Here is a 14361-nt window from a genome sequence, read left to right as displayed (position 1 = left end):
GAACTTGTAACTAATAGAAACAATATCGTTTTCTCAAAGAATCACTTTTGAAAACTATGCTATAATATGTTGCTATCATCAGTGTTACACAGTTACCGACAGTTACAACCGGTGCCCAATCCACGCACTGCCAATAGTAACGATGTTATGCAGAAGATTCGCAAGCTTGTTCTCACCATTATCATTAGCTATGGTGGTAATTTACTAATGAGTTACTTTACTTGTCTTGCCAGTTTTTTAACATTCATTAGAAAAAAACAGTGTGCAAATACTTTTTTTCCTAATTATGAATTCAGCGTTGAATTTTTCCGATTAAAGTACGCTTTTGTATTTTTTCAGACTTCTCCCAACTTGGAAATATCTTTATTGTCATATTTTACTGATAATCGTTAAGCTCAGACTTGGAGCTGCTGCTGCTGCTGCTGCTGCCGGACGCAGGGGAAATTTTACTTCAAGTTCTTTCATTTTCAAGCTTACGTAAACCCCCTAAAGAATAGTGGCTTTGGTCAAAGGTGAAACTACCTAATAAATAAGTTTTCGCGCGCGATATGGCGCAATCAGTGGTCGTTTTTACACAAGATTTTCTGTTCAGATATTTCAACTGTTGTTAACGGTCTAGCAAACGGCAACCGCCAGGTTGTCGTTCATGGTTATATTATTATTATTATTGCATAGTACCCAGCAAAGAAAGCGTCTAATTGCTGAATTTTGAACATCGTTTGTCAATAGCTGAGAGTACTCTTTCATGTGAAAAAAGTACAAAATATAGGCTCTAGTTACACTTCTCTCTATCCTAAGTCACTCAACAAGCTTTATCTCGATTTTTTAGAAACAAAATGCTTTTCTTAGGATGCCTGTGCAAGCTACCAATAACCGCTGACCATCCCAAATCCCACCATCGGGAATGGTGTATCTCTCTAATCCAACGTCTCCTTCGTCGCTTTCGATTCTTCTTCTTCGTACGACGACGACGACGACGACAAATTCATTGTCGCCATAATCAGCCGTACTGGGCACCGAATACTAATGTCGTACGTAGTAATGGATAAATGACAATACGATATCATATATGCTACTATAGGTAATACCATACGTGCAGGTTAATATGGTTTGTTTACAATCGAGCTCAGTGTGGCAGTAGATAGCATTGTTTATACAACGGTTCGCACTTCGTAGTATTTCGAAATATTTCGTTGTAGTCCGCACAATCGGCCAAAGTCCACTTTGGGAAACTATCTTTCACATTCATCTAGAAATTTTAAAATGGCGTCGCTGTGTATCTATGTAAAAATAAAATATCAGCGGTATGCATTTGCACACTCACACAAATTAACTAATTACACAGATTTATGTATGGCAGCCCATATATTTGTATAACCTTATGTGGTATCTCGAATTGATAGCGATCGAACGATTGCGTCGGGCTGTGGCGTTCCCCCGGTGGGACTATCGAGTCTTCTCGATTCTTCGTTTCTACGAATAGTGAATCACAAGTTGCAAATAAATTGACTGTATAATGATGGAGACAGGATAGAATCGAAGCAAACACTTATGTTATCATTATTATTGCCGATATTAGTATTTTGTTTTCATTTCATCCTGCTTGTACCGTTTTCTCTTTGTAGGTTGTTGAGCACAATGTACCACCTGAGGGAAAAAGCATGGTAGCCTCTGTGGCAACCCTTCTAATATTATAACGTCTTACTAATGCACACCACTCTGCAGCTACAGATCTTAGTAACGTCACTGTAACAAACATTTAGTGATATTAAAATTTCAGGATTATTATTATTTTTACTTCATTTCTGTTAAACTAGTCAGCTTGATATGATAGATCGTCAATGGGCGGTTGAAACGACAAGCCCGAGGAACCATGGCTTGTGTAGTGTCTCTTATACGCTTATCAGTTCATGTTTCATCAAGTCAGCTTTTGCTGATTTGTATGTTTATGTCCGTTTAGACGTAAACTATCGTCGGGTCCACAAGTTTTGGCAATCGTATAGTTACGTATTGACATTAACGGTTTAAGTTAACGTTTAGATAGTCTACCGCAACGACTACAACAGAAACATTATGTATCACTTGGCTATACCTATCCCACTCATAAAGACATCGACCAAAGCACACGCCAATTTACTATTTTCACTATAGTAATAACAGCGTATTGATATTTTAATTGATAAAATAATAACTTGGAAATTAGATTATAATTCGGCATCTTTTCTGATCTTTAAGGCGTCCGCGTACGATGTTAGTACCGCTGGAACATTTAACCGACGAAGGAGTCTTGTCTATATCATCATCGGTTCGTATGCGTCTGCAGTGTCAGAGCGCGCACGCGTCACCAATAGAAGATGTGAACAGAAGCATTTATCGGTCCGTATCTATATTCCCGCATGCATCTGCGCGTGCTGTGAATCCGTGTTGTGAACTATTAAAAGTATTCATATCTAGCGCTTCACAGTTGTTAGTTGTGATGCCGTGCAGTTCAAGGATCGTACCCAGTTGACAAGGGAAGCTATTAGAAGAAAAAACCGAACGAATTAGCGGCCGTTGCAGGAGTTGTAAGTGTTGGATAATGTTTACTGATCAATGGAACTTTGATCTGATCCACCATCTCAGGCATGTTTGCTGCATATGCACAGTACCGTATGGATAATAATATTGATAGCACCAAGAGTAGGCGTACTCTAAATAGGAGCAAGAAGCTAGTCAACGCTAGCATATTTCTTCTTGATTTGTTAATGGGATTTGATCTGAGATGAATGTTGGCCTCTAAATAAGTATGGTAAACCTTCGGCGCTTTATATATCGTAGGTATTTATCGAAGAAAAAAGCTAGCGGACGAATTACAGCCGCACCTAGCGGCCTCATAGCACCGTGCCGAAATTACTTCTTCACAGGGTCGTTTGTCTATTGAGAAACGATTGGCAATAAGTCAGAAGATTTCATAAATCTAGCCCGTGCACTTAGAGATCCTATGGCCAGTCGTCAAGATCTTCCTGAACAAGGCAATCGGGTTATCCTGACAGTTCCATTGTTTTTAGCCTACCTGCTGTTTGTGGAGTGTGCGAGATATCATGGAAGACAAAGTGTCCAAAGGCTACGGCGACCATTGACGCATGCTCGTGAGGGATGTCCCGATCCTGGAATACTCTGGCAGAAATCTCGCGTGCAGAAAGAAGTGCTGCGCCGGAAAGTCCTGTGCGAGGAGCCGATACACCTGCATCATTTTCGAAACAATTAAACACATAAAGTCTTCAGAATCATCACACCCAGCGTTACCTTGTATTGGCTAGAAAACGTTGTGCATAGGCACACTAACGACAATTACGAATTATGCGCGCGAAATTTTTCTTCGCTGATGGGTGCTTTTCTGATCGCCAGCTCTTCGTCAACACGGACAAAGTCCTTGTGATCGGAACTACCAATCAGTTCACTAAACTATCGCAATAAGTTACAGTGGAACAAATCTGTGTTTCGGGCTTCTCCTTCCTGTTTTTCATAAGTCGATTAATGTAGGACGACGTCGCGTAGCCGAGACCTTTGCTCGGTGTATTTTTTTTGAGGAACAGTGCTGATCACTAGCAATTTAAGATAAACAAATAGAAGTAAAATGTTTTTGTTAATGGATAATCATTTACACACGCGCCAAAGTGCATTTCAAATCAAACTATTTTTGTAACGAACAGCACAAAAAGTGTGCGTCTTCATGTCTCGCGATTGATTTGTGCTTCACACTGAAATTTATCAATGACATGATGCGAAAGTGGACATTCGCTCGGACCGACAGACGATCGTTAAAGAAAAGAAAAGAAAAGGAAAGGAAAGGACTATCGACGAGAAAGCGACGCAAGCATTTGCTTCAACAACGTCAGTAATACACGTATTCTGAGTATGTTATATCTCCTCAGACAGAATCTTACTTTCGCTTTAACCCAGCTGGATCTATGATGAGTTTCTTCTTTTTTGTTGAGAAAGAGTTTGACATTCTTTTCGTTTAAGCTTACGACTTAGTAGGTGCGTAATATCGTGACACCGGCCTCATGAACTTGTTCTTGCTACCGTGTCCCTTAAGGCTGTAAAATGAAAGCAGATCTGTTATTAGTGAGATTCGTGCGCGAACTTACAGAATTACCATTTGCTCTTGAGCTTTGAGGCCATCTAGCAGTTAAATGTTGGCAGATAACTGAACAAATGGAGTGTTATTTTGAGAGCCCATTCCGTTACGTGTATCGACGTAAATATAGCGTAGCCGAAGGAGTTGAAGCTCGAATGAGAGAAAGTCTGGAAAGCTTTATAGATTTTTTCCAAAGCATCACAGATTTTTTTGCTTCACTGAATTTTTTAACTCAATGGACGCAAGCGACAACGGTAGAGCACTTGGCAGCATGTATCTATCAGTTATTGAATCTTCTGACAGAATATGATAAAACGAAGCGGTATCACCGCTAGCACTACTACATCCAGCGGCTGAAAGCATAAAATTAAGATTAGGCTTTCTCAGCGATCTCCAGATAAAAACTTGTTACCAAGTTAGCCCCGTCCGTATTCATTATTATTTTCCCATGTTATTATTATATCCCGTATATTATTGGCGTAAACAGCTCTACTTCTTAGCTTTTTCGTTATACCCTGCCATAGAACAGAGATCATGCAAGTTCATGTAACGTTCAACATATTCGTCTAAATATGTCCCGTAGATAATTAGAACATAACGATGCGGCCAAACGAGGGGCCAAAACGAATCAGCTACAAACTATATCATCATAGTTCATGTCAAGATCTTGTGTTGTTCTTGGTCAGTGAAGACGTAATGTTTCATACAACCATCAAGATCTATGTTGACTAGCGGCTGGTAGAGTCGACTCCGATAATTTCGAGAGCTCTTCTGTGGAAAATGGCTATCAATCGTTTTCAACTTAAAAAAGTTCTCGATTACGAGATAGCCATTAGGACAAATATTTATGTAACATTACCCAATCTGCATATGACTGTCGTGAGTTTCCGTGATAAAAATTATCAAGCGCTTGGTAGTGGTATAAAAATTTCTTGAAAAAAAAATAGAAATGTATTGAGTGTACGCACTCTGTGGTTTGTATCAAGATGCAAACACGGGAGATTTATGCAAATAGATAGGCTTAATAGTCTTCCTTTGCCAAAACCATGAATACTTGGTCTTGTACTTTTTCTGGTTGCTAGCGCTTCATCCTTTGACTTTCTAATATAATGACAAAATACAAAGACAAAATCTCTTAACATATTCCTTTGATGTCTACACGATTGAAAAACATAAAATGTTTCAACGAATGCGTCGCTTTCGAGCTAGCGCTATTCCATGTTCAAGAGCTATACATTTGAATACAGCTTTTTTTTTCTTTTCTAAACGAACGTCCTTTCGTGTATGCACACGCCAGCTATGTCTTATTGTTTATACAATATATACCCTCGTCAAAATGCTCTCGTCTTAAAAAACACGCAAAATTAGTATCTGACAGCGTAAACAAGTTCGACGTTCGGAAGCTTTCGACGAAAATTTCAAATATAATTAGGTATAAATCTACTATAGACGAAACTATAAATTTGTTTATCGAGCTTAACTTGTATCGACTGCGTGTCTGCAGCCAGACAAGAGGAATCGGTCATTGGCTCTATTGAGGAGTGTCATGCAATATAATTGTCATATAAAACAACAGCTAATCAACAACTGGATAAGAAAAAGTATCGATCTCGTTTCGGAGGCCGTTAACATTGCGATTCCCATCCAGATCACGCATTATTAGAGAGCTTCAGAACGAATACGATCAGCTATTACTGTATTAGTTGGGCTAAACTTTATCATTCGCTGTAAGAAATAGGTAGCATTCGAAACGAGCCTTTTAGACCTGATAAAAACAAAATTATTATAGAATATATCATCAATTTATTTGGAGAACGTTTCTTAGTGCAATGGACACATTCTCACAAAGGAAGGAAGGAAGGATAGCTGAAAGTTGCGTCGTCTCTAAATGTACAGGTGTTAGGCTAACCTGAGATCTAACCCATTGTGACTTCGACAACGAACGCATAGTTCAATGTGTATAAGCACAAACATTAGCTATTTCAACAACAATGCTGATTCACAGATCTAAATACGGTTTTTTTTTGTGGCTGTCGAGATATTTGTTCAGACTTACATGTACAATCATTTGTAGAATGAATTTCTTTAGTTAAATTAATTTTCCTATGCACAGTTTATACTGGCCGTGGTAACATACAGTGAAAACACGATCATATGCACATCCAGCTCTTAGAACCGTCTTTTTACATCGCTCTAGGTAGACAATTTCACGCATTATTGATCGACCGCTGCTGCGGTAGGAGACAGTGAACTTAACGTAGGTAAAAGTAGTCTCGTCATTGGTATTTTCATATCCAATGATGAAACTGTGTTCAATCTTGTGTGACTCAATATTCCTGCGGTTGTTGTTACACGTAAATGCCTGAAATGCGTCGTTGACGTAGCGGACCCCTGAATATCACTCGTCGTTGCACGGGGGGGGGGGGGGTAAAGGGGAAAGCTCCTCTATACATGTATAACACAGTGGGGCAAGGAACCCTTGTGTAACGTTCAATTAAAGTTTAAAAATGCTTGAAGTTACTGCGAATTATACTGTACAGTATCACATGGACTAGGCACCGTAAATACTTCCATTTGAAAACAGTTAGGTTAGGAAAATCAAATTAGTTTTTTTTATCATTCATTTTTTCATTTATTATTGGCAATTTGGATATTTTGCCTATATTACAGAATTAATATAATACCTTTTGTAAGTATGCGTTTTCAATAAAAGACGTTACAACAAAATATGATTGCAACGGAATCTAGCATGTCTGATCAGTAGAGATAACCTTATATTTAGAATAAATGGAACAATAACCATACGCAAAGCTCAAAGTGAGAAATGACGATGAGGAACGATCGGCCTTAGACCCCAGTCATTCTAAACATTAAAGGGCTTCTACGATACGTAGATTTCATTCACTGTTTCCAAGTTTAATCACTCTATACCCAGAGATATATACGCATTTTACAGGTACATTTGATTATTTTTACAATGAGTCACGTGGAAACGCGACTGGAAGACCAAAGGCAAATGTAACCGGTGGATATGAGGTGCCTACGGTTCGAATCGTATTATCTTGGCGTATTATATATATAATCGTATTATATATATAGTATTATAGTGGCGTCGCCGTTATCCATGTGGATATTACTAACCGCTAGGAGCGCCACTCAAAAAGCAACAAAACATGGCCACTCATAGAAGTAATAGTACAACAGTTGCGCTTCCCCTCGATGGTGTTCTCACCAACGGTGACGAAGTACAGCAGAAGGAGATCTGGGAATAGGAAGAATCAGGTGTATAATATATTTCTATCTATAAATCATCGGACATACAAATGATATGACGTACCTATGACAAATATACTCTTCGCAGAAGACATTTACTATCAAAAATTAGCCAGTTAGGAAATAGAGGGGTCATATCTTTCTATAGTATTTCGTTTTTAACTATAAAATTATAGATAAAACATATGTCTATGGAGCAAACGTCTAAGTATGGGCGGGGACTGAAAAAGCAACCTTATTTATTTAAATAATGCTGACCGAATTGGCTGAGAGATAAAAGTTCGACAAGTCCTGAAAGTTGAACACCAGGTTATAAAAGTGCTTTTTTTCTTTTTAACTTTAAGAACTGTGCCCGAAAATCTGAATTCTCAGAGACGCATGAGCTCCGGAATCTGATATTAAGCAATAGCCATAAAGTCGGCAACTGTCAATATGTTACGAAAGTCATATATGTGTGCTCTTTGTGCTAAGCCAGCAGGATCACAAGTACGCCGGATAGGTAGATCTGTAGCCCGTTGTTCTAGTCAACATATACACATATAAATAAAAGATGTATGTCTAGTATTATCCAGCTAAGACGGCTATAAACGGCTGCAAACAGTTTCTGTCATTGCACAAGACGTTCATTGTCATTTAAATGACGAATATACCATTTCGATCCGGCCCGAAATGTCATTAAAATTCGTAACAGAACAGGTCACAGAGAGCGGACTGTCTGCTGAAGGCCTAGAAGTGAAATCCTGCATCTCTGGCCTAGGCCCACATTCTCAGGCTACGCTGACGGCCCGCATCCTCATTGCTAATTGATGATGTTCTAGTAGTAGTGACGGCAGTCGCGATCACGTCAAACAGAAGCGATGACAAATGTTGGGCGAAGCTTCGCTGGCGTCGATCTTACGTGTTGGATTTGACAAATTTCAAAGAAGAACTTCGAATTGCTCCGCTGGCACGCGACGCGGGACCTATTCCAAAATGTCCCTGGCCAATGTCAAGGCGCTTAATTAGCAGCAGAACGGATACAGTAGCTAAACTGAGTTGTTAAGACGATGAACTATTCGAATGCAGTGGCAAATTTTTCTACATACCAGAAGTCCTAGGACAGCAAGTCAGTGATATACGATGCTGACATACGAATTTTTGTTGCAGTTTTCGACAGCCGAAATTTCTGGTTAGCTACATCAAGACGTCCAGGACTGCACGTATAATATGGCAGAATGTTGCAATATGATGATGACATTTTAGGACGTTTATAACTGAAATGAATAGCAACGGTGCACTTCTCCCCCCACAACAACAACAATACGAGAGCTGAAACAGTTTTCTCAATTTCGATCTGATCATATTTTTGACTGGACGTTTAGGCAGAATTTATTAACCAACTTCACTTAACATTATCTACCTCATGTTCGACTAGCATCATCTGTACTTGTTTCGAAAAAAAAACCGAAGTGATTTGAACTAGCGCGCGAAACTGACGATACTGTCGGATAACCCCTAGGTGAAGTACATTTTTATCAAAAAATAGTAATAGTGCGTAACTAATCCCAGGATCGACGCTAACGATAAAACGGTATCAACGTTGTCATCGTATCACGACTGGATACGAAAATGTTTCTCAAGATACGTTCTTGTTCACATTTGCCAAAATTAATCTCTTCGCCTACCTTGAGATATCTGTAAGTTATCTGGACAATTTCAACCTTATAAGTGATAGCGCTACAGAAAAGCATTTTCAAGGCCAGTATCTAATTTTCATAGGCTGTGTGTATGCGTTCAGGGATATGACATAGATTTTTCTTATTTAGCAAAGTACCATTTACCTATAAAAAGGTACTTACACAATTTATTCTTTAGCACAAAAAGCAGATTTCCATTTGAAGCAGGCGCCGCTTTAATTTCAAACATTTAAATAATACAAACTCTCTTAATCTACGAGGTTCTCTGAAATCTTCGGATTTATTCTCCTTGAAATGCCTCAACTCATGAGATTAGGACAATCGAATTGGCCTCCATGTTGTAACGAAATCATGAATTAGTCTTCTAAGACCTATAAGAATTGGACCTTCCTCCTTCAGCGTGTCCGTGACTGCTGATAAATAATAGCTGTTATAACATAGTACAATACAAAAAGACTATTATGCAATCTCCCCTTCGTAGATCGCGTCGGATCAACAAATACAAAAATATTCGATGAAAGTATACATGAAAGTAAAGTTTTCAGTAACTAGTTAGATAAGTGTCAGCCCTTGAACAACGAAAAACAGGGCCATACAGCTGGGTCGTGTGGTAAAAAACACATCATTCCACGATATTGATGGCTATGCAACTAGCCGAATTGACATTTCATGTTTCTAATTAGAACTATGTCAATTTTTGTAGTCGCCTTTTTTTTTTTTTTTTTTTTTCCGAAATGGTGTTTTGTTGTATGGCAATGATGGCCGATAACAAAACAAGTTACAAGTGATTCGGACACGCCATCAAAGATCGAACGCATAGCAAACCAGGTACATAAGAATTACATATAGCCGTTATAAAAAATTATTATCATCATCCGTTGTTTCGATAACGATCATGATTGATGATTCGATAAAAATGATTATCCCTACCAGTTGTTATTTTCTTTGGTCCGAGCACCTATCAGGGGCTTTGCAGGAAACAATGCTCTGCAGTAATAGTTCGATATGTGTTCGACGTGTGTGTGATAGATTTTATGCCCACCCTCAATGCAGAGATATTCGCGTATGCTGGTATAAAATTACTATTAATAGTCACTTCAGATTCTTCCGGGACAAGCAAATCACTTTGTTCGGTTTTTTCTTCGAAGCTGTACATTTATACAATGGTGAACAACTCTGTTGCTCTTAAGCTATTACTAGCCGTCTCATCACTTCCGCCTGCTTAAAGGGTAGGATATGGCTTGCTCTTGTATTAACCGGACGAACCAAATGACCTTACACGCTATTTAGAAAATATGTATGCATGGTATTTACGTTTATTTTGGCCCGCAAGATCTTTCTGGCGGGCAAATATGATGAAGAATTTACGTTTTTGATGTTGTTGTATTGACCCACTGGAGATTGGGGACGGGGGACAATAGAGCTTCGTTTTTCAGAACCATGAAGTTATCATAAAGCACGCCGCTCCACGAAAATTCCCATAAATAGTCAAACAAGATCTGATTATCAGAGCTTATTTTCTTTGCATTAATCAGCTATGTGTAACACTTACTAACAGAAATATAAGCCGCAGTCTATCATTATGTATTCTATACTATGTATCGAATAAGTGGATCAGTTTCAACGTTGCATCATTAACGATAACCCAAATTGACAAGTCTCGTCACTACAGTGTCACTATTGTTATTCTTCGCACGGGCTACGGCAAAACACTCAACATGGTCAATGACATGCTGAAGATAATCGTGACGAGAAATTGCCTCAACGTTAGCAGTGACTAATCCCTAATCGATGCTGCTTTATCGGCTTCGTTGTAGTCGCCATAGATCTTCTCATCATTATAACGAGTTACGAATTCAATCAACGGGCGAGTACAAGCAAGACGCATCGTATTACGTATAAGACACGTTCACGTGTGTGCCTGTAGAAAGCAAACCTAATCAATCACCCTGATAAACTATTTGTCTATAAACTATATATAGACGACCGGTCGCACGTAAGCCGGGAGCGATTATTATCGATGGACTTTTTACCGAAATACAGACAAAGAACAGATGTACTTTGCACTATATGGACCACACTAAGGACACACATATGTTCGTATACTGGTCACAGTGGGGAACTCTTATGCGTTGCGGCTGGCGTCTCCCCTCAGATTAGTCGTTCGGCCGACGATTGTATTTGGTCAGATCACAAGAGCTAGTTCAACGTGACCATCTATAATTGCACAGGAGTAATCAGAATATATCGCCATGATCATTGGTAATCAAAGCTGCAGTAGGTAACACACAAATGTCAACGATACATTGCGGATAGAAATTGTAAGTGTTGGCAGGCGTTAACGAAAGTCAAACGCAAAGAAGATGAACGTATTCCGTCCAAATGGCCGACACAGATAAACAATAACATGAACACTTCACTGATTCACCAATTAAATAAGTAAATGACAAACGGTGACTGATACGAATCGAAGGAGGCACAAACTAACAAAATCCAACTATTGCGATAGAACGTATTACTCATCATGCCATAAGGACATAAATGGCAAACCTGAGGCGCGTTGTTAGTAGCCGTTTGAAAAAAGATCGTCTCGTACATTTTGGTGAACATACAGGCTGGTATCAGCTACGTAGCTTATTCAAGATTGTTTGTGGCTGTCATGAAGCTCTTTTGGATCGTCTGAATATAGTTATGATTGCGGAACTAAGACAATCCCATATTTTTGTGAAGCTTTTATTCTCAGTTAATTGGTTCATATAGATACAGAAAGTCGAAAAAAAAAACAACATCAATTTGAAAATGGTGAGAAGTGGGATTGTTGATACCATAGGGGACTGTGTGCAGTTTAATTACAGATAGACTTAGCATATCAGGCCTATGCAACGGCACCACTATATTGAGACGGGCAGGTCGAGTCGATTTTCATCTGTAGTATAATAATTCTTGGACATAGTCGTTAACGTCCAATGAGATAGCTACCACACGCGTACATATGTTAGCTCAAAGTAAAAAAGGTACAATTATGTTTGTTGTGCAGTTATTTAATTATTCTGTACAGCCGTCGATAATCGTTGCGGTAGTGGAAGCAGTAGTAGTATTATAATAGCTATTTATTTCAATTTGCAAAAACACTACCGGAATATATAACACCAGCTCAGACTTCCGCCATGTCATTTCTCCAGATGGGTGGTGATAGTCACGATGGCTAGAGATAGATCATTTCATTTATAATGGCTTTACGTCTTCATTCAGACCCAGTCTGAAGTGCACATGTCGTTCAGCATATAGTGTCCTTAGATTAATCAAAACTTCTGTTCAACCCCGATAAAGAACGTATACACCACCATCGATCGCAGACAATTTTCCGAAAGTCAATCTGACCAAAGACGAATTCGGCGTACGGATGTAAAAATGGAGAGCCTTTGTGACGTCATTCAGAAGTATTTTTAGGACTAGTTAGGCCTATTGGTCTATCGTATTTCAAAAGTAGGATTTGTTAAATCACACTGTAGTTTACTATAATGACAGTGCTGTCAATTAAACCCAGTATCCATTCCCGTAAGATTATTATTTACAGGTTACATATGTGCTACGAAATCTCAACGTATAGGTTTGATTAGCTGTGTGTGCCTGCCAATTAGATGGCTATACTTTTCCTTTGAGAAATGAAAGTTTGCCTTTTACTAACATCGCCTGGTGGATGTATCCTCCGCCAGTCACGTCTCTCGGTAAATTCTATGAACTTTTTTTACAGCACAATAGCCTTACCAATGTTAGCCTTTTTAAAAGTCCCCCTACGCTAAATGTTTATTGCATGTTTGAAGCGGTGTTTAGATACGTAGAACCATTCTAATTCTTAATTAAATAATTCTATATAATTAATAATAGTATAATTTCTATATCTTCATCTACTAAACGATAGGTATTTCAAACAAATGATTGTGGCGTATGGACACTTATCGGCCTGAATTTTCGTGTAGCTGACGGCGAGCACGACTAACTTCCTTCCAGACATTGAAGTCTTTGTTTAGCCGGCCTGTCATGATTGGCTGAAGCTTCCCCGGCCAGAACCTGCAAAGCTATTGCACTGCAAGTACGTTCACAGTATTATATGACCTTATTATTCGATAATTCTTGTAAATGACCCTAGTTTGTTTTTAGGTTTTTTCCTACATTCGACTTGAGAAGAGTTGAAATTTCAACGATGTATTATGCAACAGAAGTAACGTTGCCCGCTCTAACAAGCTTCGCCCTGTGTGACTAGGCAAAGATAAACAGACTGTGAGTCGCAAAAGTTTTATCGCATAGTTTAATTTGCCAGAAAATACGGTATTATTTAAACACTACGATGTTGTCAATCGCGTACTTATATCGGATCTGTTATCTCCGCAGTGAAATCACTATCATTTATTTTGGCTTTGCTCTTACTTACACCTGCATCGATCGAACGCATGGTGCTTAATATTCGCTCAGCGGTGATACATAACCTACTATTTAATGGAAAGATTCTTGTTTACAGCAGACGACGTGCGTGTAGCGCCGTTGTTGTTGTTCGGGTGAGCGTTAGCGCTAAACGTCATAGTGGTGAAAAAGGATTGAACTAATGTGCAAATGATTTTTTTAGTGGGAACGCGATAGACACGCAGATGACTGAAGGCCACAAGTTCGGGCCAACACTATAATAATGAAGCTTCGGGTTAGCATTTTACGGTCACCTCCCAATAAAAAAAAGTGCTAAAGTGTGATCCCCGTGATAATAAAGTGTTTGTCTACTGCTTAGAAACGAGTGAAATGGACCAGGTTCTAAACAAGATCCATTCATTTTATCCTAAAAATGAACTGTTTGAAGCTGTGCTTAACGACAGTATCGGACATTAGACCCCATATATTACTAGAATAAAGAAAAAAAGGTCAGCTACTAATGTTGTTGCGGTGAGCGCGAGCTTCGCATTATAAGATAAATATAATACGATAATCATTAAGTCTGGGGTTATTGCATAAGGCACTCTCGCTACTGCGCTATGAAGAATAGAAGAGGTGATATGTTACAATGTCTTCATAGTAATGTACCCGTCCCTCGGCCTCGCGACAACAATCAGAACATAGAGGAATTCCTAATGTGCTCGTACGATGCCATACGTTTCGGCAACTTCGTCCAGCTGCGATAAACGAGAAATTCAACAAAACAAGAGAAGTGAACCAACTATTCGACACTTATTAAATCAGTGTAATAATATAATAATGTAAATAATAAATAAATTAAATTAAAATCTATTAAATATGTGTGTTATC

General features: G+C 38.8%; 1 protein-coding gene across 1 annotated transcript in view; it reads right to left on the bottom strand.

The window, feature by feature from the left end:
* The window catches only part of LOC111260229 (uncharacterized), a 101931-nt gene that overhangs the window by 9438 nt on the left and 78132 nt on the right, over nt 1–14361 (bottom strand). Inside the window, exon 4 of the mRNA XM_022832827.2 lies at nt 3053–3223. Coding sequence (XP_022688562.1) covers nt 3053–3223 — 171 coding nt within the window. The remainder of the gene's footprint in view (nt 1–3052; nt 3224–14361) is intronic.

This window comes from Varroa jacobsoni, unplaced genomic scaffold, assembly GCF_002532875.2.
Source record: "Varroa jacobsoni isolate VJ856 unplaced genomic scaffold, vjacob_1.0 scaffold_42, whole genome shotgun sequence".
Lineage (NCBI taxonomy): Eukaryota > Metazoa > Arthropoda > Arachnida > Mesostigmata > Varroidae > Varroa > Varroa jacobsoni.
Note: the sequence above shows the minus strand (reverse complement) of the source record. Positions and strands in the feature narration are given on the sequence as shown.